This window comes from Hordeum vulgare, chromosome 7H (assembly GCF_904849725.1).
Source record: "Hordeum vulgare subsp. vulgare chromosome 7H, MorexV3_pseudomolecules_assembly, whole genome shotgun sequence".
Taxonomy (NCBI): Eukaryota; Viridiplantae; Streptophyta; class Magnoliopsida; order Poales; family Poaceae; genus Hordeum; species Hordeum vulgare.
In genome coordinates this window covers 597,735,706-597,759,809 of record NC_058524.1, presented here as the reverse complement: position 1 = coordinate 597,759,809, position 24,104 = coordinate 597,735,706, and the positions used below count along the sequence as shown (strand labels likewise).

Sequence of the window (24,104 nt, the reverse complement as noted above, 5' to 3'; positions counted from 1 at the left end):
GGTTCCGGGGGTCCATCAGGTGGGCCCGCCCATCCCAAAGGGTCTCATGGGCTGTGGGAGGACGTGGACCAGCCCTTAGTGGGCTGGCCGAAGCCTCCACTAAAGCCCAAGGCGGATTGGAGGTGGTAAGGAAAGAAACCCAAAGGTGAAAAAGGTGGAAAGGGTTTCCAAGTGGAGAGGAGGAATCCTACTCCTAGTAGGATTGGAGTAGGACTCCTCCACCTCCAATTTTGGCCAAACATTGATGGTTTGAGGTTGCCTCCTCCCCTCATTCCCCCCTATATATACTAGAGGTTTTAGAGGTGAGGGCTAACCCTAATTGGCACGTGCTCCCTCTACTTCTCTCTAGATCTGTTTCTCCTCTAGTCTAGTTTGGCGGTGCTTAGGCGAAGCCCTGCGGGATTACTTCACCACCACCACCACCACGCCGCCATGCTGGAGAACTCATCTACCTCTTTGTCCCTCTTGCTGGATCAAGAAGGCGGGGATCGTCATCAAGCTGTACGTGTGCTGAACGCGGAGGTGTCGTCCGTTCGGCACTAGATCGGGATAGGTCGTGATGGGATCGCGGGATGGATCATGATGAGATCGCGGGACGGGTTGCAATTTTGATCGTGAAGATGTTCCACTACATCAACCGCGTTATATAGGCTTCCGCTTAGCGATCTACAAGGGTATGCAGATTCACTCTCCCCTCTCGTAGATGATCATCACCATGAATATGTATTACGTGTGCGTAGGATTTTTTTTTGTTTCCATGCGACGTTCCCCAACATTTTTAACAACTAATATTTCTATACAAAATAAGGTCACCGAATAATATTAGATTTGGTCCTAACTACCTTTTACGTTTCGGAATATATGATGCATGTTGATATCTATACATGATTTTTTTCCTATGTACATATACCCAAACACATATTTTTTTTCGTTTTAGAAATGTGTGTGGCAGTCCAATACATACATAAGTTTTTTTCATACGTACATGAACCTAAGTTATCCTGCTCGCATACCGTTTTAAAATACATACATGGTTTGAAGATATACTCAAACTGATATACTTTGAACGGTACCTAATCCAAAAAAATGATACACAATTTTTTAATACACATAAATTATTTTGAGAGATACCTGTGAATGATATTAGAGATATACCCAAAAATAGTATAATTTACATATATGTAAGATTGATTAGCTATTTAAAAAAGTTAGTACGTGACCAGGTATATGAATTAGTACGTGACTATCTGAATTAGTATGACTAGATATGTACAAATACCTAAAATATTATACGCATAAACTTATTTCTTAATACATGTATACTTCTTGAAGATATACCCAGCAAAAGATATTAAAAATGTATAACACATGAATAAAGTGCACGTGCCTTGCATGAAACATGAATAGTTGATTTTCTCTTTCTTGTTTAAGGAGGGCATTAAGTGTCCATATCATGCAATGATTCTTTCCTAACGAAAGAGTCCACATTTAATTCATCGGTTCTAGTACTAATACAAATGTACACATCTTAGTGTAACTAACAGTATATGTAATCAAGGTCGAGAAAGGCCGAAAAGACCTTATTCATACAAGCCGTAGACAGTACAGCCTCATCGATATCGTTGGGGAAACAACATCGAAGGGAAAGAAAACCCGAAACGAGTGGGTCCCCACTCTTCCTACCGCCGACAAGACCGGGGACGGGTCAAGGGACCAAGGCAGTGGCGGCTAAGATTGAAAAATGAGAGGACAACAAGCATCATTATTCATAGATACATGTACTTTATTTATTTTCAAAGAAGCTCATCGATACAAACTAGCCGTTTTATGTTGGTGGCGCACAACCCACACACACACAAAATACTTCATCACCCTGAATATTGCAGTACCCGCCGCCAGGGAATTCGCCGGAATGGCACCACTCATTACACATATCGGATTTACGACATGGTACATTTGTATGGATCTCCTTCGTTTTGCATTTTCCTTGAAATGTATCTGTATAAATAAACAGAATAACATAAGATATTATTCCATGTAGTCAAAAGGATGAAGGAAAATATGGAAGAGACCGTTTTTGTTTGCCAGATAATATGGCATTCATGCTCTAGCCAGTTGCTCAAAAGTTTAAACTAATGAAGAAAGACAGATAATATATTTCAACAGAGATCTTTATGCTGAAGCATCATATATTGAAGTTAGCAACATATGTGTTTTTCTTACCACAAGACACGAGGAGCGCCAACATAAAGATAGCAGACATAACAACGATGATGGTGCGCTTGCAGTCCATGCTGAGTACTTTTGATGGATGTGTGTTTACATGTATATGTATTTATAGGACTAGAAAGATTGTGTGATGGGAGACTTCGTAAGTGATGTATGACCACGATTTTTTTTAAGAATACATCAAAGGCGTATCAATTTTTCAAAGAGTGTATCATGAAGATTGGATATGCATTTTTGTCAATATTGTAGATTTCATACCTTTTCACCCATTATACTAATTGTTTGCTTCATTTGCTCCGCTCACAATGCATTTTAGTTCGGTAGCCAACTCTGGGCATTAGTTAATGAGATTTAAAATATTTTTTGGTGATTTTACAAAAGGAAATAAATGCTTCATATTTAATCCAAGAAGATTTACCTTATAATGTTCATTTGTATGCACTTAGCCTTCTTTTATGCGAATTTGGCCTTAACTAAGAATTGTAGTACCACATCAATAACGAACCATAAATTCTTTGGAATGATATATTTGGTGTCAAAAGAAATTTCCTGAGATCATCCGATTAATCCTTCTCAAACGTCCGAAATACCCTCCAGATAAGTGTCCGGCCAAAAAGCTTTGACCCAATCAAACCCCACTTTCTTCCTAAACGCATGGATTAACCGGCATCCGCAATATCCATCTTAAATCTGGGGGACAATAGGAGGGTTCACGGGCGCCCCCAGACACGCCTAGTCAGCCATAGGACACGACCCCATTTCGAATCACCTTTTTCTTTCTTTATTCATTCTTTGTTTTCTTTCTTCTTCTCCATCAGTTATGTATAATTGATCAGACATATAAAAAAAATATGAAAAATAACCGTACATGCGAAAAAATAAAGGCTTAAAACACACACACCCTGATGACCGACTGATCGTGTTTGCAGGCATTTAAGTAATCATATTTAAACAATTGTCTGTGTGTTGCAACGGGAGATTATATTATAAAAACACTGTCATGATAACGAAAACAAGCTAAGAAGAATTATTTGTACATGGAACAGAGTAACATACAGCTCACCATCAGTTCTAAAAGATGTACATATAGGTATGATCCGATTTTCACTTTGTTGAACTTTTAGACCATAAGTGTGCTCAAACAGGATTAAACAGACCCAATTTACATCCCTACCTTGCATCCAACCGAGCATCAGCATGCTCATGTTGTTTATCTCTAGTCTTTACGATCGGTAAAAACATATGAATGGACACACCAAGTAAAAATACACCCTACTAATCTCACATAATATTTCCGCCACCTTTGTCCCAAGCATGCATACTTATAGACAACATGAAATCTCATATTCTTCAAGACTATATGAATATATGATCGATTATTACAGAACATAAGCTTATTGTCAAGAACAGGTAGATAATATCATGGACAACTTTCCAGTACCATATATCAGATCCTTGGATGTGAGCACATCTAAGAATCGGAAAAACAGAGAGCAACACAAAAATTCCTGAAGGATAATAGATGCAACCACCTCTCCTATTCATCATCGACTCTCCATTAGCACCTTCCCTGGACCTGAAATAACCCCAAAATAGCACAAGGAAAAAATCAAGTTGGCGTGAGTCCACACCACTCATGAAGGAGGCCGTGCTTGCAACATACATAGGGAAACCAGAGGGAGGGAAAGATAGAGAGGAGAGTTGCTCCACAGCAATGGCGTACTGGAAGACCTCGTCTGCGGTCAAGTGAGTTGAGGAGTACCTAGTGACGCATGGAGTTGATGACAATGGTGCGCTCCTTGCCGAGGTTCGTTGAGGAGACACCAAGAGAAGGTTCATGAGACGGAGGTCACGCGCTGGCAGCTCGCAGCTGCACAACATGGCGGCGTTGTTGATCTGAAGCGTCTGCATGGAGGCTGTGGCGTTCTCCACATAGATCCAGCTGCACTCGACGCCTCTACGCGGATCCGCAGTCGCCACACTTCTTGAGGTCGAGAACGTCGAGGATGCCCTGAGCCGTGGATCCACCAATCGAGCAGGATCGGGGAGGGGATGGATCCCCTTTTAATTAACACGACTATCGATTAGTCAAGTACGCGATGCATAGGGGCGGGCCTGTGGAGGTGGGGAGGGGAAGAAGAACAGGACGGGGAGGCTGCATAGGACCGGCGGCGGCGGAGGCCGGTGGCGCGTGGCGGCGCGCTGGAGATGGAGACGGGATTGGGGTCGTGGGTCGTGCAGGTAGGTGGATTTTTTTTCTAGGGAAGGGGCGCGGGATGAATACTCAAAATAGCAGAGTCCCTTTTATAAGAATGAACCATTTTTCTAGCAGCCACTTAAAAAGGGAGTGCAGGTTGAATACACAAAACGTCAAGGGCTTTTTTGCAAAAAAAGGAAATTTAAGGATGAGGTGGTCACGACGGTGATGGGCGAGGACGAAGATGGAGAGGTGGCGGCGGCGTTGGCCGTCCTCCGGGACGCCACCCGGGAGAGCGCTGAGCGTCGGCTTGCGCTCTGCACGCCGCGGCTGCTCGCTGCCCTCCGGCGCGTCCTGCTAATCCCACGGCACGCCTCTGCGCGGGTCGACGCGATGGCGGCGCTGGTCAACCTCTCGCTTGAGCCGGCGAACAAGGTACGCATCGTCCGCGCGGGCACCGTGCCGGCGCTCGTTGAGGTGCTCCGCTCGGGCGGCTCGACGCCGGAGGCGTGCGAGCACGCGCCGACGCGCTCTTCGGCCTGGCGCTCAACGAGGAGAACCGCGCCGCCATCGGCGTGCTGGGCGCGGTGCCTCCCCTGCTGGACCTCCTGACCTCCCCCGCCCACCACCCGCGCGCGTGCCGCGACATCGGGATGGCCATATACCACCTCTCGCTGGCCGCCGTCAACCAGTCCAAGGTCGCCCGCTTCCCGGGGGCATCCAAGGCGCTCCTCAGCGTCGCGTCCAGCGCCGCCGAGCCCACGCCCATCCGCAGGCTGGCCCTCATGGTGATCTGCAACGTGGGCGGCTGCTCGGAGGGCCGCGCATCTCTGATGGACGCGGGCGCCGTCGCGGCCGTGTGCGGCATCCTCCCACGACGTCGCCGAGCTGGAGGAGTGGTGTGTGGCGGCGATCTACGCGCTGAGCCGCGACAGCCTCCGGTTCCGCGGCCTGGCGCGGACAAGGCCCTCCGTCGCGTGGCCGAGGAGGGGACCCCCGGCGGCGTCCGCGCGTGAGATGGCGAGGAAGACGCTGCGCGCCATGCGGGGCGACCTGGACGAGGAGGCGGACCTGATCAGCAGCAGCCTGGAGTGCGGCGACGGGGACGACTGCGGCGGGAGCATCGTGTTGGACGGGTTCATGTCGTTTCGGTTTAATTACCTAAAAGACAGGGGCTTTTTTTTAAACGGATGCGGCGGGTTTTCCGACGGAAGCAATAGCCTCTTTATTATTATAGCAAAAGGGCCCGTGCGTTGCAACAGGAGAAAAAAAATACCACACGCTTTTAATCTTTTTATAATCATTTTGATTTATTAAAATAATAAGCTAACTAACTAATGTAGTCAGTCCTATCATATTTTGTTGAGAAATCAGCCCGTCCATTGTTAATTCCACCATGATGAAAAATTGAGTGGGACAAGCAAAGCAAAACAAAGAGGCTACGTGAATTGATCAATGGACTGTTATCTTATTTCACTCATGGGGTAGAGAATGTGGGATCAGATGACAAACTGAAGGTGGTGTTCCATTCTCTCTCTCTACAACAATGTAATCTTACATTCAATACATTCATTCATCAGCAAACAAATTCCCACAAAACAAAATTTCTTGCCGGTGCTTGGCACACGGTTGGAGGCATGGGGAGGGGATCTCACCAGATGATGAGTTCCTGTCGGGGGAGGGGATACGATGAGGGGGGGCAAGGGTTAGGCGCCTCTATCTGGCCATAAGGAGTCGCCGTTGCCGCGCCATAACCTCGGAGTTCCCGTGTGAGCCATGGAGGCCCGCCTCCACCTGCAAGTACTTCGCTCCGCCGCGCCTTATCCGCGCGCCGCCGCCGTTCTGCATCGAGCAGACGCATCATCCCAAGTCGTTGTAGTTGTCGCGTTGATTTAATCCAGAAGCTGTGCTCGAGCACCGAAATGGGGGTAGCAAGCGGGCAGAGGTACGACCGCGGAGACGGGTGGGTTGAGATCGACAGCAGTGGTGGTTGAGGTCGACCGCGGCGGCGAGTGGTGTGGCAGCGGCCTGGGCACAGGCCAGGGTGGACCAGGGTCGAGACGATGCGCTCGAGCGCCACAACGGGGGCAGTGAGCGGGGAGAGGTACAGCCGCGGATGCGGGTGGGTTGAGATCGGCAGCGGTGGCGGTTGAGGTCGGCCGCGCCCTGGGCACAGGCCAGGGTGGCCCAAGGTCGACGAGAGGAGGCGATGCGTACGGGTATAATTTTTGCAGCGAATCGTTTTTTCCTTTTGCGTTGCAGATAAATGATGAAGTGCGGATTGAATAACAAAAATTACAGAAGCTTTTTTATAAAAATGCCATGGTGAATTTTTCAACGAAAACAATAGCCGCTTTATTATTAGGTATATAGATATTTGGTAAGTCCGGTTTACCCTGTTTGCAAATGCTAGATCCGCCACTTGGACCAAATGAATGAACTGTGTACGTTCAGAAACCCCATTCCCATCGTGAAACACCCAAGAGGGCACAGCAGACACCACCCTCCATCTGGACCGTCAACGTTCCATCGGTCGGCCGATAACTCCGATACACCTTAGCCCCCAGCGCAACACCATCCAGCACGCAGACGGCCGCTCCCAACCCTGTCTCCAATGGCGGCCACGCCCGCGGCGGCTAAGCTCGCGGCGGCCACCTCCTCCCTCCTCCGGTAAGCTCTACCCGCGCCTCCTTCATTCCAGTCGAGAAGATATCGCACCCCTTCCATTCCAATAAAAACGCCCTCTCCTCCATGTTGTCGCAGGCGCTCTCCCCTTCTGCGGCCGCACGGGCTCCGGGTCTCCCGCGACTTCGCTCCCCGAAGGTGAGGTGTCTCCTTGCGTCAGGGATCTTACTGGCCCCCCGATTCCCGTGTAGATCAGTCGGGGATTTGGGCCAGGGTTAGGTGGTAGTGCTAGTGGTAGTTTTGTGCGACCTTGCTGCTTCTTGTGATTTCTAGTGATTATACTTGCATCTGAAGCATGTACCTGCTTGAAATAATTCGAAAATAGTTGGAAATGTTGCAGAATTTCAATGCAACATTCAATGGATTTTGAACTTGATCGTGTCTAGAGCAACTCCCAGATGCATAGAAATGGAAAACGTTTCTGCAGCTATCGACTTAGTGATGCCGCGAAGACCCGCCCGGGATGAATTTCATGCCCTGAAAAGACCTGGTATAGGCTTCTGTGTTAGGAACTTAAGAATCGGTTAACACCTTGGTCGAATAGAAAGCGAACAGAGCCGCTGAAGATTTGTTTGAAGTTATTTCCTCTTGTGCATATACATGTTAAATTCTGACAATTTTGAGTAAGCAACAACGAAGAACTGGCATTACTGAATCCTTTCTCAAAAAGACCATGACTGAATCCCAATTTTTAGTAAGCAACAATGATTTACTAGTAATTAACATTTCAGTTCAGAATTCACCACTGCACATACACTTATGGGAATTTATCCAATAGCAGCATAAACCATCTGTGCTTTCACTGATAACAGCCCCTTCTCATCTTATTCCGTGAAATTTGATTCCACACACAAACAATCTTTAATTGCCTCAAAATTGTCCGAACTCACTCTATTCTAGTCATGGCCGTTTCAAATCTTCACTGCTATTTTTAAGGTCCTTCTCTAAGTGCGGACTTACGGTCCTTCACTAATATTTTCTTTTATACATTTGCCGCTATACTAGATTTGCACGCCACATTGCTTCATCAACAAATGAAGAGGCTGCTGCCAGAACAGCGGCAGCGACTGCTGATACTGGAGGACCAACCATGTAAATCTCTGATCAGTTTGCTCATTTAAATTCTTTATAATCTTTGTTTGCGTCTGAATATTCTCCTTTGTTCATTTATGTTAGTTTTGACAAGATCATTGCAAAGGAAATCCCTTCAAGCATTGTCTATGAAGATGAGAAGGTGTTGGCATTTAGAGACATTAATCCACAAGCTCCGGTGCATGTCCTAGTCATCCCAAAACTACGAGATGGGCTAACTGGACTTGACAAGGTAGGTTCTACTGCTTACTTACAGCTATGACGACATAAGGAGTTTCCCCTATAAAATGTTCTGGCATGGCTTTAATGCTGTATCTACCTAAGTACCTACGCTACTTAGCTTTATTTTAGTACATGTTAATGCCCTCTCAACTATGTGTTTGACGAAGCTTAGTAATTTAACCTTTCTTTTATAGTCCTCTGTGTCCATTATGCCACCTTATTTATACAAGGATATGCATGTAGGCTGAACCAAGGCATGCTGACATTCTGGGGCAGCTTCTTTACGCTGCGAAAGTAGTGGCCGAGAAGGAAGGCGTAGCAGATGGATTCCGCGTCGTCATAAACAACGGAGCAGAAGGATGTAAGCTGGCTCATGCTGCAGACCTTGCCCCCAATAATTCTTTCTGCCCCTTTCATCACAGTACTTTCAGCATCGATTATAATGCTACACCATCTTTGTGCTCACAGGTCAATCAGTCTACCATCTGCACGTGCATGTACTCGGCGGAAGGCAGATGAAATGGCCGCCTGGTTAAGTTTAAGAGCAGCGTATGCTTTTTTTTCTGCTTCTGTGTGATCGACCATAGTCTATTGTTGAATTACTTGTTGTCTGACCATTTCTGTGAAGTGAATGTTACTTGCCACCTGCTGGTTATTAAACTGGGTTTTGCACATATACTGTGTATGGACCTGAGTTCGCAGAGCAATTAACAGGGGTGCATATCGTCAGACTCTTTGGTTGTTATTGAAGGGTAAAGTAAGGCACTGCGGTTATGCCCTCGGTAAGGATTGGAAAAACCGGCATCCATTTTTCATACATGGAAAGATCCGTACACAGAGCCCTCTCCCGGTAGAATCAGAGCTTGTGCATTACTCTCTGTATGTTTTCGTTTGTTGTTGTGATGTGCTCTCACAAGCCGGTATGGTCGTGATGTGCTCTCACAAGCCGGTATGGTCATGGTATATGCCTGTAGGTTCCAGCATACTAGTGTAGTATCATTTTTTCTGCAACTATCCTCTGTTTATTTTGTTGGACTGTGCGATAGCTGATGCCTGGATTTGCCCCGCCACTGGTATCAGTCAGCTATACTAGTACTCCATGGAGATGGAGTAGTAGGAACTACAGAAATCGTGCTTTTCCCCAGCAAACCTGTGCTGTCTACAGTCGTTTGCTGCTCACAAGTCACAAGGCCATACACTCTGCAAGGTCCGCTGTTATCATGGCCGAGTTCCTCGGGCACATGAAGGAGAGGAGCGCTCAAAGTGTTCTGATGGAGGCCATGGAGGCGGCAGCATTCAAGGCCATGCTGCACTTCATCTACACCGACAACGTGCCTGGACTTGACAGGTAGCAGCCTAGCAGGAGGCCACAGCGAGGATGACTCAGCATCTACTTGACGCGGCAGAGAGGTACGGACTTGACAGCCTCAAAGTCATCTGTGAGAGAAAGCTCTCCCGTGGCATCACCGTTGACACGGTGGCGATGACTCTGGCTTTGGCTGAGCAGCACAACTGCTCGCACCTCAAGGCCAAGTGCGTCGAGTTCATCATAAGCACACCCTGTGATCCTTGAAGCTGTGGTGGCGACGGAGGGCTATAAGCATTTGGAGGCAAGCTGTCCTTCCGCGCTTACCAACATTGTTCTCTCTATGCGTGGGAGAAGGAACTGAAGTGTGACTAAAGTTGCAGTTGATCCTTTCAGTTTTGGTACTTCTTCACCTTCACTGCGTTATTCAGTGAACTTAATCATGGATGTCTTATGCCTATTGGAGGGGAAACATAAAATAAAAATTGGTGAAGGTCCTAGTGCGTGCCTGCATTTTACCTTAAATATTATTGGATGAATATCGGGCTAAATAGTTCAAGATGTGGCAATTCATCTATTTTCTGGCTTGCGTGTGATTGCCATGCACTTGCACGCGCACCATCTGCACATTCGAAAAACAGCCAGCGATTTATAAAAAGTTGGTCGAATCTGAGCATGTTTGCATGCATGGTAACTGCGGCTTGGTTTTGCGGTTTTGCCCCGGTCAGGCGGTCAGCTAGTGGTGAAACTCAGCCCGGGCGTTCAGGTATTTCAGTTATTCCAATTCGGATAATTCGGTTTATGAGTAATTCAGGCACTAAAAAATGGGAATCAAATTTTTTCTGACAAAAATATAACCAAACCCAAATTACCCAAAATTTTGATTCCGGTTATTTGGGTTCCCAAAAACCCAAAATATTCGAAGCACATATCAATTTTTGGTATGAATAATTCGGATAGTGTGGGTATTTTGAATAGTATGGGTATTTTAGTTAGTATGGATAACATGTAAGTGTAATACTAGTATCAATAATTTGGCTAGTATGAATAATTCAGATAGTATTTCGTGTTTTTCAGATTAAAACCCAAATCTTAACCCGAAAATTGAATAGCCAGGAAATGAGAAGCGAACCCTAAACCGATACCTGTATTACCCGACAATTCGGATAATTTGGTTATATTCGGGTTCGGGTAGAGGGTTAGGGTACCCAAACATTGAGGATGAGTGAAAACCATCCATACATAAACGTCGACGACTACGGGTACGCTGCACTGCACTACGGTGTGCGTAATTGGTGGACTACTAGAAACATCGTAGTGCCGAATCGATTAACTTTTGTTAGCCAGAGAAGTAGGAGTACACCCCAATGTCCGTTTCCCCGTCAAGCGCACCATTTGATTTTCCTATGACGTGTTTGGTTGCGTGCATTGTTTTTTGCCCATTTGCATACTTGTCCCAGTTGGGCCTGGTTGAGCATATACACATAAAAAACCAACATCTGCATGTCCTCTTCCTGCATCATAGCGACGCCTCTACGCACCGCGTTTGGTTAATCGAATTGTATGTGCTCACACAAGTGCATGTTGTTTGGTTACATCCAGGACAGTACTGTGGTAACCTCCTCCTCGATGTGGTGAGGATATCAAAGGCACACATGAACGACTAACAAGTAAACTAGTAGCAACACAACGATCTTAAGAACAAATATAAGTCTTAACCACGCAGGAACAAGTTTTAAACCAACATAGTAAGATAAGTCCTAAACGAAACCTAGGTCTTAACAGCAGCTCAGGCGATCGCGGCGAAGGCATTTTTTGTGCACCTTGCACTTGGTGATCACCTCCACACCCTCGTCGTCAAAGACGATCACCTTCATGGTGTCGGGGGTCAGTAGCTTGAACGTCAACATGTACCCAATCATGATATGGTGAACGGCGGCGAAGGTGGCCCAACCCTGATTAAGGGTGACCCCGCCTTCAAACAATCTCACTGTCACCCTCCATGCGCAGCCGGTGTTCGCCTTCAGCTTGAACTCTGAAGGGATGGCGAGGAAGTGCTTCGTGAAGCCCAGGGGCAAATGGCAGACTCTCCAGCTTTGGAGCAAGGATAACTGTAACGACCAAGTTGCGGTCCTTTCCGATCTGGGGGTCGAGGCCCCCGAATAGGAAAGAAGCGCATCTAAGCGTTTCGCAAGCAAGTAAACATAGCACAAAATAACAATTACAAGTAGACAATTTGGGATTCAACTGTCTTCTTATTAATAATACAGAGTACAACGCAGATACAAACAAGGTAGTTCCGGTACGGACTACAAAACAAGGAAAATGCTATGCTACCCGCTGCAGGCCCACGATCACGACCACGGCTCAGTCCTCTGGATAGTTCACGTAAAGGCGATCTGTCTCCTCGTCGTACTGCCACGCCAGCTGGGTGCCGTCGGGATCATCTGCCTCTGGGGTACCTGTACCTGCTGGGAGTTTCGGAGGAATCCGTGAGCCACGGGGACTCAGCAATCTAAGACCTTGGTGCCAGAACTAGTCATGTCATTGGGTAAGGAAGGGGTGAAGTGTTTCAGGCTGCTGCATCCTAAGATAGAATAAGTGGCTAACTTACGCAAAAGAGGATGGAAGGTGGTCTACACTAACGGTCGGGATTACTTGATCAGAAAGTGATCCTGAACACCTACCTACGGCATTCATAACCCCACCATGTTCCCGATCGAAGAGAGATCTTCGAAGGGACATTCACGGTTACGCACACAGTTGGCATCTTTTACTAGTTTATGTTTAAGTTCTCTAATACCGGATGTCAACAAAATATTCCAAGTTGCCACATAACCGCGGGCACGGCTTTCCGAAAGATTAAACCCTGCAGGGGTGCTCCAACTAGTCCATCACAAACGAACACAGGCCGCAAAGGCATCCTCTATCACGAATCTCGTGATCTCGTCGGATTCCTTAGAGGAAAACCTCAACTCTGGGTGAAACCAAAGCTTCACTGGGATTCCTATACGCAAGATATACCGCTAAGGTAAGACAAGGCTAGCAGGACCTCCCGACGTGTCGACGACCCTGATAAGAGCCGCGTATCTCAGTCTCAGGACACGCCGGATGGAACTAGCTACAGGTACCAAACCTCAAGTTTCCTTGTGGTGGCCCTGCAGGCAGACCAGTTTGGACCAACACTCATGAGGAGCACTGACCCGGGTTGTTGATTAAGAAACCTCGGGGTAGCTACTCCCTATGCAGATTATTATTAAGTGATTAGAAATTAACACCAAAGTTGGGTCCTGCCGGACAAGCCTTAACACTACGCGATTTATCAAGGGGGGCCCCATAACAACCCCGAATGTGTTAGGAGCGATCATTATGGAATCAAACACCGGTAACCGGTAACTAAGGCGGCAATAACGGAACAAGACACCCGGCAAAAGGCTAGGCCTCCCGTCATTTACCAAGTATATAGGTACATTAATTAAATAACATAATTTAATATAATGGTATCAAGCTCATGTCCTCACATGAGTTCAAAACACCTGCAACTAACAATGCTAACATTAGTAGCTGAGCCAGCCTACCTAGCCATACAAGTTTGCTAGGAAAGAGTACGGTGTTTAGGCTCATGTCATATGAAGAGGCAATATATTTTTAGTGGTAGGCAGCGAGCAATATGACATGGAATCAAAAACTAACATAACAAGTCTAGAGATGGAATCAAGGTCATATCATCTTGCCTGTGATATCCTCAGCTTGGAATGGTTCTGGATCGTTCTGCACGTACTCTCCTGACTCCACGTATTCGTTCTCCGCTCCCGGTGCTACCCAACATAAGAATAACAGCCAATGAACAGCAGCACCACAAAATGCAACAATCACATGATGCATGAGATGAAAGTTGAGCATGCACCACTATTTCTATCACTAGCACAAGCAAAATGAACTACAGCAAGTTTCTGGACAGAACTGTGCGCTAAGCTATTTTGACAGGTATGAGAATGACATGAACAGATGCAGCTCGTAAAAATGGTGCAAAACCATATAAGGAACATTGCAAACGGAGCTACGGATCAACGAGAATCAACAAAACAAGATATGAAGCTCTACGTGAAAGATTCAACACCACACACACATTTGGCACAAATCTGGTATTCCCAGGTAGCCAAGACATGTAATAATCCAACATGAATGAAATGGAGCAAGGTAGAACACCACAACATCAATTAAGCTCAAACTTTGAACAAAATGGCAAAACTACATAATCTGCCAGTTTCTGCATCTTAGCTGTTTGGGAGGAACATGCAACATAGCTACAGGTCTTCAAACATGACAAATAATATATGTGGCTGTTGCCAACCAAGAACACTACAAGCCCCAGCAAGAATCACAGAAAAAGGAATTAAACTCTAGAAGATACAAGGCCACAAACTTTCCCAAAACCATCAGATCTCAGGGACTTAGTGAAAATTCCTGCACCTGAGTTTCTGTTTCTGTTCTCAAGCTTTTTTGACAGCAATCAAAACACAAGCTACTGGACTCCAAATGACTTGAAAATTTACAGGAAGCTTCACAAACATACCAGGTTCATAATACTAGCACTGAACTAAGGCCAGTTCTCAACAGAATGACCAGCACATCCTCATCTACAGGGGAAGAAAATGTTTCCAGCATCCCAGACTTAGTGAAATCTTTAGAGTTCAAAAATCTGGAATTTTCCAGCCACATGTCCACTTTGTCTAGGCATAGTTTGCACACACACAACACCAAGAGGTAGTTGACACCACTATGGTGTTGAGCACAAACCCCTACTATTAACACACAAAAATCCATGCCCTTGGGCTCCACCTATTCCATGGAATTAAAGACCAAACTTGCAACAAAACTGAATATGCAACTCCATAAAACACCCTACTAAGACAACTACTACCAAGGTAGAGTTCATGTGCACAATAACAAAGTGACATGGGGGTTTGAACCCCATGTTTGTGTCATGCCCACCAACAACCCCAATGCTTATCACAAGCCAACCCCACACACACAACATGCTCTTTCTCATATTAAACATGAGGAGGTGCACCACTTGCAAAGGTGGGAAGGTCCACACACACACATTTCATCACACTACCCCCCCACACACAACCTATTGCAGTCAACAATTACTAGAACCTACTACAAAGAAGAATCTACACATGCTATATCTACTCTATCTGATATGCTCCTAGGATCATCTACTAAGAGCATCACTATACATACACTCACATGTGGCCAACCCCATGAGAATACACATACACCACTCCAATGAACACACACATGCACATACACTACCTCGCAAATCTCTACACCTCTCATCTAGACACACATCCCCTTGCTACTTACACACACTCAACATAAGTGCTCCCTAAATACATGCATGCTTTCCTATACTAGTTAAAGCATTAAGTACAAGAACACTACTGCTAAGCCAAAACACCTACCTCACTTGCTATAGAGCAAGCCCACCTAAAACAGGAGATAAAATAGGAGCAAACCAAAGGAATGTAATAAAAAAAAGGGGAAGGGGGGGTTCGATCCCAGGACCCCCTGGATAAACCCCAAGGCCGAATCCACCCTGCTGCTTGCCAATCTTTAGACAGAACAGAGGGGATTGCCTGGTATGGCTGCTAACTGCAGTTACTGAGATGCGGTGCAAACAAAGGAAAAAAAATTAGAAAAAAAGGGGCTTGCGCCGCTGGGACTCGAACCTGGATCTCAGGAGGACAAACCCACGTACTTGCCACTGTGCTAAGCTACGACGTTTGACAGAGGGGAGAAACTGGAACAGGTAAGCTACGCTCCCAACCAACTTGCCATGCGTTGCGCGAAAACTGCTGCTCGCCAGCGACAGAGAAGACGCCGGGGCTCTCTGCTGCGTCACTGAGGCAACCCGAACACCTGCTCTACGCCACTGCCTGCTGCTGCTCAGCGCTAGCTCTCTCTACCTAGCTACTTCGCGAGCACGACAAGGCACAACCCTACACGTCGAACTCCACTACACTGCACGGGACAGGGACGCCTGACAACTCAGCTCGCCGGCCGGACCTGCACCTGCCGTGGTTGCACGCTGCTACTGGCCTACAGCTACGCGGGGAGGGAGCCATGCTACCTGCGACACTGAAATCACCACAACCCTACACGATCTGCTGTTGATCTACCGCTACGAACACCACCTGCACCTGCTGCCGGCTGCCTGCCAGAGAAGCACGGAGCACCACCACGGCGGCTCCAAGACGGAACCGAGGAGGAAGAAGGAAGGGGGGGAAGGCACCTCACCTTGGGTAAGGAAGGAGGGAACCCCACGGCGACGAGACGACGGCGAGGGAGGAGCGAACTACTGCTGCTACTGAAGAAGAGGAAGAAGAACCCCTGGACCGAGGCGATGACGAGGTCCTGGCCGTCGTTGAGGTCGCTCCACGACCTCAGCGATGGCGGGAATGGAGCGCGGGGAACCACCCCGAGCCCCTGGACATGGCCACCGGTGCCGGAGACGACGGGAACGACGGGGTTGACGGTGGCGGCGCTGCACTCTCTCTCTCTCTGCTAACTTCTACAGAGGCTTACCAGGGGAAGAAAGAGAGAAGGGGGAAGGTGGCGGCGCTGGGGAGAAGGAGAGGGAACCCTAGGGCGGAGGAGGAGGACCTGGGCTCCTTATATCGTCTCGGGAGGCGAGCTTGAGCCGCTGGATTGGGGGGGAGGCGATCGGGAGGTGGAGCGAGGTTCGTACAGCCTGACGTCGAGGGAGGAAGACGACGTGGACGAGCGGGCAGCTGGCGAGGGACTTGGGCCCTGGAGGAACTGGGCCTCAAATGCCAGGGAGAGAAAAAAAATAAAAAGGAACCTGGCCCTCTCATATATATAAATGCCACCACATCAAATAATACACCAAGAAATACTAAGGCCTCAAAAAAAAATACCCCTGGGCACAAGGGATTTATGCCCAAATTTATAAAATACCCAAATGATATTTTTGCAACTAAAATTAATTGACAAACAGATTAAAATAATCTGAAAACAAAGGAAAAAACTCTAAACCAAATAAGTCTAAAAACCCCTCTGCTTCATCCCCACATACCAACTAATATGCGCTAAAGGTGCAACATTTTTAAAACAGCCTAGGAGCAAATAGATTTTGAACTTGGGAATTAAAGAGAGATAGGTTGGAAACTAAAAAGTGGTTGAAAATAATACCATGCCAAACACTACACTCCACTAAATCACCCCACTACTACACTTATGCACCCACACATGAAATCACAAGATCACACAATCACACCTAGCAAGATATGTGCACACAAGACATGAAATGAAGCATCATGGTTTGCATGCATGCAAGGGAAACTAAAAATAAGAGTTACATGAAATCACAAGATCAAGGAGATGACATGTTATGTTATGCTAAGCATGCATGCAAGGAATATATGCAAGGGACACAAGGTGGCACAGGAAATCATAGACACAAGTGACATCATCATATCTCTGACAAGGTGGACCCACATGCAACATGTTCCAAATAGGGAAGGTTCCACACTTGGGGCATTACAATAACCTTGCAGAAGTGGCTTGGTCCTGACTTCTGATGGTAGTGGCTATAGTTCCTCCGCTTGGGGCTTGGGTGATCTTGCACTGGCTCTTCAATCAATGGAGGCATAACCTCCTTGCCTTTCTCCAATGGTGGCAGCACCTCTTTGCCCTTATCCATTTGCATTATGAACAACACGTAGTTCAATGGTTAACATTCATTCATATCGTCCTATATTAACCCACCTCACTAACCCAACACCACACTCAAACCCCCTCCGTTTGACCACCTCTCCTCTTCCACCTCTTTGTTTCACCACCTCCCCGTTGGCATGAACTCCAACTCCAACTCCTTGGATAGCGGGCAAGATGGGCCAAGTACATGCAGTACAAGGCGCCTCAAGACCAGTGTGCGGCGGTGTACTGGTGTACGACGTTCGTGTCGCCACAGGCCGACAACGACGAGGTGCAGATGGTGGTTAGGGCACCGACGATAGGCGACTGTGCAAGACCCATCGTTCTTGGCGAAGATGACGAGGACGAAGAAGACGAGGAAGACTAGAAGATGACTACTCCCCCTTGCCGCTCGGCACGACTCCAGGGTTGCCGTGGCTAGACAAGAAACCCCCAATCCCCACCCCGATGTAGTCGAAAAATAACCTATGAAACCTAGTAGTCGTCGATGCAGAATCGATTGATAGCAATCCTCCACCCCCGATGTGTTCATTCCCCTCCCTAACTCTTCAATCGATTGCTCTAATCTAATCTAGCCCGAGTGAAAAGAACTTAATGTACAGAGAGGGCGAGGTCTTACCGCCATGGCCGATGCGCTCCTGTGGAGGTTTGCACTTGCTCCAATGGTTGTTGTCACCGTCTTGGATCGCTTCGCAATAGAGCTCAGATTGTTGCCGCCGCCGGTGTGAGTGGGGAACAGGGGAGAGAGCGGTGTGGAAGGTAGGTGAGGGTAATTATTGACCGACGCGTCTCGAAACAACGCGATGTTTCGCGACCGCACCCACGCGTGCAACCGGCCACACCCACGTGTATAGGGTTGCATCGTGCGGGCCTGGCTCCACAAAAACGGGCAATTTGAATGTTCCTCTCGATGCAGGCCAAGGAAAAAAATAGCGCGCCATTTGAAATAGCGCAGCCTTTAAAAAATGCTATGAACGAAATAGCATGCTAATAGCGCGCTATTTTGCAAAATAGCGTGTCACAAAACGGCGCTATAGCACGCTAATAGCATATTTGAAAACTAAACGCTACGCTATGCATATTTCACTCGCTACGACGCTATTCGCGCTAAATAGCGCGCTAAAACGCCGCTATAGCACGCTAATAGCGTATTTGAAAACTAAACGCTACGCTATGCATATTTCACTTGCTATTCGCGCTATTCGCATGCTTTAATCTTCATACTATGCATGCCCAACAATAAATGCGGGTAATCGAACGGGCTTTTTCTTTGTGTGCGGGTCTGAGTGAGGTATATGCGACCAACCAAAGGCGTGCTATTAAACCCTTCGCCACGCCTACAAAATCGTTGGAACCCATCGACGTTTTCGGGTATCCACACCATTTGCGCTTTGCACTCTACTCGCAGTACTACTCCTACTACGGTAGTGCTTGAAACGAACCCCACGGAAGCCATGGCCACGCTCAGAGGGTGATTGGATCCAAGGGACTAAAACTAGGCTAACTAAGAGGGTGCTTGAATATGTTTTAGTCCCATGACTAAAAGTAATGAGACTAAAACTTGTTAGCCTCACCCATGCTTGGATCCAAGTACTAAAGAGACTAAAATCATATTAATGAGCATTTATTATCCTTCAAACCCTCCTATCTAGAACTTGCATGAGGAGTTAAATAAGGAGAGAGAGGACTAATGCATATTTTAGTAGAGGTACCCCAGACTAAAAGATTTTAGCCTCAAGACTAGTTTTAGCCCTTTTTAGTCAGGGGTGCTTGGAACTTTAGCCTCTTAAAGAGACTAGTTTTAGTCAGACTAGTTTCAGTCTCTTGGATCCAAGCACCCTCTAAAAATAGTCTATTTAAGAGGCTAAAGTTCCAAACACCCCTGACTAAAGAGAGGATAAAACTAGTCTTGAGGCTAAAATCTTTTAGTCAGGAGTACCGCTACTAAAATGTGGATTATTCCTCTCTCTCTTCATTTAACTCCCCTCCTTTAACACATGTGAGTTCTGGATTAGAGGGTTTGGAGGATAATAAATGTTCATTAACTTGATTTTAGTCTCTTTAGTATTTGGATTCAAGCATGGATGAGGCTAGCAAGTTTTAGTCCCACTACTTTTAGTCATGGGACTAAAACATATCCAAGCACCCTCTCAGTGCTCCGCTTGGAGATCGAGCCGCCGATGTGGGCGTGTTGGCCACTGCGTACGACTTAGGCTGGTTGTAATGGATAGTATCATATACTAGTATCATGCATAAGATACTAGTCTATGATACCACATCCGTAATGCATAGTACTCCCTCCGTCACAGTTTAGAAGGCGTGCATGCAAATTCTCTAGGACCTAGGTGGTTATTGATTGGCTGTGAATTGAGTTAAAAAATAGCATTCACACTACGCATGCATATAGAAGTAGTACAACGGAGTACTAATTAGCTGCTAGGAGTAAATGTAATGTGCCTTAATCTTTGTCTATTTTGTAAACGCACGCAAGTCTAACTGTGCCTTCTAAACCGTGACGGAGGGAATATCATAGGGTAGTTCATTTATTGTCATGCAAGACACATAGTATCACATCATTTAATATGATACGGTATCATGATATGATACTCAACCCTTTCTTTCTTCATTTAATTCAATGACACGACATCGAAATTGCCTAGTTGACATGCATGATACTACCTATGATACTCGCATTACGGACAGCCTTGTCGGAAAGGCAAACGGAGCTGCTAATTAACGGGTGGTCGTGCAAGATGATCGCTGGTATATTCTGTTTTCTCATTGATATCGCTTGTTTCCAACATGCCCCGCCCAATGGCATTCATTCCGACCTCTTTACCCGAGGAGTCGCAGTCACAGGCCCTGTTTGGATACTCTAGCTTAGCTAGTGGTTAAAGTTAGTTTCTAGCTCATGACTAACCCTAAACTAACTCTAGCCAAATAGGTGTTTGGATAGAAGGGTTAGATTGACAATAGATGCACTTTATGGAAAGAGAAAAGTAATTTTTTAATGGGTCCCATGAAAACTAGCTCCAATTACCATCTCTTGGCTGGTGGGAGAGAGAGAAAAAAAATATTTTAATGGACCCCATGAAAACTAGCTCCAATTAGCACCTCTTGGATGGGATAGTGTTTTTGGGTGGGTTAGATGCAACTAGCTCCAATCCAACCCTTATATTTGGATACTTTAGGACTAGTTGAACCCCAACTAGCTCAAACTAACTCTAACCCATGGATCCAAACAAGGCCACAGCCTCGCCGGTTTTAAGATTGGCCGCTCCACAATTATCTTCTCACCCCCAACCTCTGCTTCCTCAGTCCTCGCCTCCTCGGCATCCCCATCCTTCACTTCCCCAGCCTTGGCCATGGCCGGTGCTTGCACAAACGCCACCACTACCGTGCGCTTTGTGCGGCTGTTCAGGATCGACGGTTTCAGCTTGGTGTCCAGCACAATCGGCACCCGTGAGTGCTTCAAATTTAGGTGGGACGTCGATGGGTACGAGTGGGAACTCCATTGCTTTCCCTCGTATCATTCGACGGTAATGCTGAAGCTTTTTTTTCCTCAGCGACGCCGGTGCCAGTTGCAACGTGAGGGCTAGTCTGGGCTGTCTCCTGGTACATCCGAGGCTGGATGCAGTATCCCAAGAGAAGCGAGCGTCGCATATATTCAAGTGTCCAAATGAATGTACACCACAAATCTTCCTCGTGAATACGGCCGCTCTACCAGTGCCCAACCGTCCCAGCGACGATCATTTGACTGTGCAGTGCACCATCACAATTCTGAAGGATCTGCCGGACGTGGCAACCTCAGTGCCCGTGCCGACCTCCAACTTGCACCAGCACCTTGGACAGCTGCTGCAGAACACGACCAGAGCGGACGTCACGTTCGTCGTCCGTCGTGTCTCCTTCCGTGCTCACATGCTCATTCTTGCCGCCAGGTCCCCTGTCTTCATGGCCGAGTTCTATGGGCAGATGAGGGAGTCAAGCTCTCCAACTGTTGTGATCGAGGGCATGGAGCCGGCAGCATTCAAGGCCATGCTGCACTTCATCTACACCGACACTGTGCCTCGACTTGGCGGGGAGCAGGAGGCCACATCGACGATGGCTCAGCATCTTCTTGTGGCTGCTGACAGGTATGGGTTGGATAGGCTCAAAGCCCTCTGCGAGGACAAGCTCTCTAGTGGCATCACCATCGACACGGCCGCGACGACTCTGGCGTTGGCTGAGCAGCTCAACTGCTCGCACCTCAAGGCCAAGTGCGTCCAGTTCATCATCAGCACTGCTGCAATCTTTGACGCCGTGGTGGCAACGGATGGGTATAGGCATCTGGAGGCAAGCTGCCCTGCAGCGCTTACTAGCATTCTTTTCTCTGTGCGTGGGAGAATGCCGAAAAAGGGTTTCCCCCGCATTGTATTACATAGCAACCAACCGATACAGTCAACAGCAGGTGCTGGGTGAAAGCAGCACAATCACACTCAAAAGAAACGAAAGAGAAACAACAAGAGAAAAAATGCCGACAACGACGGATCAACGAAAGCGAAGAAGCTTCATGACCACTGCGCCCACCGAAGATATCTCACCAAGCTCCAAGGCTCCGAAGCACCGGTACCAATCAACACCTTCAAGAAGGACCGCAACGATGACGACGCTGCTGTCAAGGGTTTCCCCCGGTACTTGACGAGGCAAGAGGAAGGGTCGCCCCAACGCCCTCCAGGAAGGTCCGGCAGCACCCACAAGCGTCGCCGCGTCAGTGTCGGCCAGGCCGACAGGGATTTCCCCCAATCCCAACCTTCACCTCGGATGCTCCAGAGCCTGTCACCAAAGCGACCACCATCTTGCGCCACCATCTGTCTCACCACGGCACCATGAAGTGAGGCCTGCACAGCGGGGAATAGGAGCCGGGACTAGGGGCCACAACACCGTCGGCACGCGGGAGGGTACAACCTCCACCGTCGACGACGGCACCCGACCGGACACAAGCCCGGTCGGGCTCTCCACGCCCGTAAAGCTCCCGCCATCGCGCTGCAGCAGGCGCGACTTCGGCGTCGCCGCCCCCCGTCCGAGCTGCTCCTCCTCCTCACCACACAGACGACGATGAAGCCACGCCGGGAGACGGCCCGCTAGGACCCAGATGGGGCCCACAGGGCCTAGATCTGGGCCGGGGGCGCGCCACCGGCCAACCTGCGTCACCACGCCGTCTCATCGCCAAGGGGCAACACCACCACCTCACGCGTTGTCGGCCATTGCTGCCGGGTCGCCGGACCGTCGTCGAGCCGAGGAGCACCGCCGTCGCCCCCATACCCCGGGCAAGGAGGCGCGCGCGGGGACAGGCAGTCCCGCCGCCGCCAACATCACCCGGCCAAGCGCCGGGGGCGGCCGTCGGCGGCGGCAGGAAGGGAAGGAGGAGGAGGGAGGCCGAAGAGGAGCGGAGCTCGCGCCGCCCTGGCCACCTCCCGGGGCGGATCCGGGAGGGGGGAGGGGGGCGGGGACGGCCGACGGCGGCGGGGGAGGCCGGCGGGGGGGGGGGGGGAGGGAACCCTAGGAGTCGCAGGAGTCACGGGAGTCGCGGGAGACTGACTGGTTCCGCAACAATCGTGCGTGGGAGAATGTACTGAAGGAGAAATTGTAGGTGATTAATTACTCCATTATGCATTTTGTTACTATATTTTCTTTTGCTGGGTGATTTACTAGAGCTTCATTATGGTGTTGTAGAACTTAATTATGCATGTATTTCGCCTGATGATGGCATGCATCTATCCTAATTCTATGCAAGATTTTTAATTTCCGAAACAAAATATTTCCGACTTCACTGAGATATTTCGGAAATTCTTTTGGAGTTTCATATTCCAAATTTCCCTTAATTTTACTGAATTTCAACATAATTTTATTTTATTTTAAAATCAGTTTGAATCTACCTTGAAATTTCGGGGTTAAAAATATTCCACACCCCACTCAAATATGTGAAATTTAGGAAATTTCATTGAACCCTGCTTCTATGTATGTTTATGAGCAATTGCCATTCGTCTGCGCTCTTTTTCTTCAATTTGAAGGATTTGAGTTCGTGCTAAAGGCCTGATTGTGTGCAAAAGCATCACTGCCACGCTTGTTTTGTTATCCCCATGCATATAACATCATTTTTTTTTTGCATATAAGATTGCAGCTGCTTGTTTGGTTCTTTTGAAACTGGATAAGACTTCGTAAAGAACGGTTTCATCTATTAATTGCATGTATATTAGTTAGACACCATCTATTAATTCAAAAACCAATGCATATAATTTATGAGGCACGTTTTTTGAATTTGAAGAAGTCTCATTTGACTTAAGAAGGGAATAGTGTGATTGGTTTCCTTTTTGATTTTTTTTTCCTACCCCAATCCTTGCATGCCTAGGTTATAGCTTACCTCATTAGATGCCTAATGCACCTAGACGAAGGGAGTAATAGGTTTTTTTTTAAACAGGGAGTAAGAGGTTTTTTATTGTTCAAACTGGGGTAATGTATAATTTAACTATCAACCAAGCAAAGTTAGGGCAACTTCAATGGGACGATCCATTTCATCCACCGTCGTCCGCTTTAGATCGGTGCGAACAAAAGTGATAGCCCAACGCACTGATCCATTGCCAAAATGTG

The 24,104-nt window shown here is 47.6% G+C and overlaps 1 protein-coding gene, 1 long non-coding RNA gene and 3 pseudogenes across 2 annotated transcripts; 4 read left to right on the top strand and 1 right to left on the bottom strand.

Moving 5' to 3' along the window:
• Positions 1 to 1,762: 1,762 nt before the first annotated feature.
• LOC123412386 lies at positions 1,763 to 2,356 on the bottom strand. Its single transcript, XR_006613489.1, has 2 exons — positions 2,224 to 2,356; positions 1,763 to 1,998 (listed from the first exon to the last, which is right to left on the bottom strand). It is a non-coding gene; the product is annotated as an uncharacterized LOC123412386 (long non-coding RNA).
• Positions 2,357 to 3,943: 1,587 nt separating this feature from the next.
• Positions 3,944 to 6,861, top strand: LOC123409446 (annotated as a pseudogene).
• Positions 6,862 to 6,967: 106 nt separating this feature from the next.
• On the top strand, positions 6,968 to 9,101 carry LOC123411859 (14 kDa zinc-binding protein-like). Its single transcript, XM_045104817.1, has 6 exons — positions 6,968 to 7,096; positions 7,190 to 7,249; positions 8,117 to 8,203; positions 8,288 to 8,435; positions 8,669 to 8,786; positions 8,894 to 9,101. Exons 1-6 carry the CDS (start codon positions 7,041 to 7,043, stop codon positions 8,959 to 8,961), a joined length of 537 nt encoding a protein of 178 aa, XP_044960752.1. The 5' UTR covers positions 6,968 to 7,040; the 3' UTR covers positions 8,962 to 9,101.
• An 88-nt stretch (positions 9,102 to 9,189) lies between these two features.
• On the top strand, positions 9,190 to 10,256 carry LOC123411858 (annotated as a pseudogene).
• Positions 10,257 to 20,842: 10,586 nt separating this feature from the next.
• Positions 20,843 to 21,935, top strand: LOC123409444 (annotated as a pseudogene).
• The last annotated feature ends 2,169 nt before the right edge of the window (positions 21,936 to 24,104 follow it).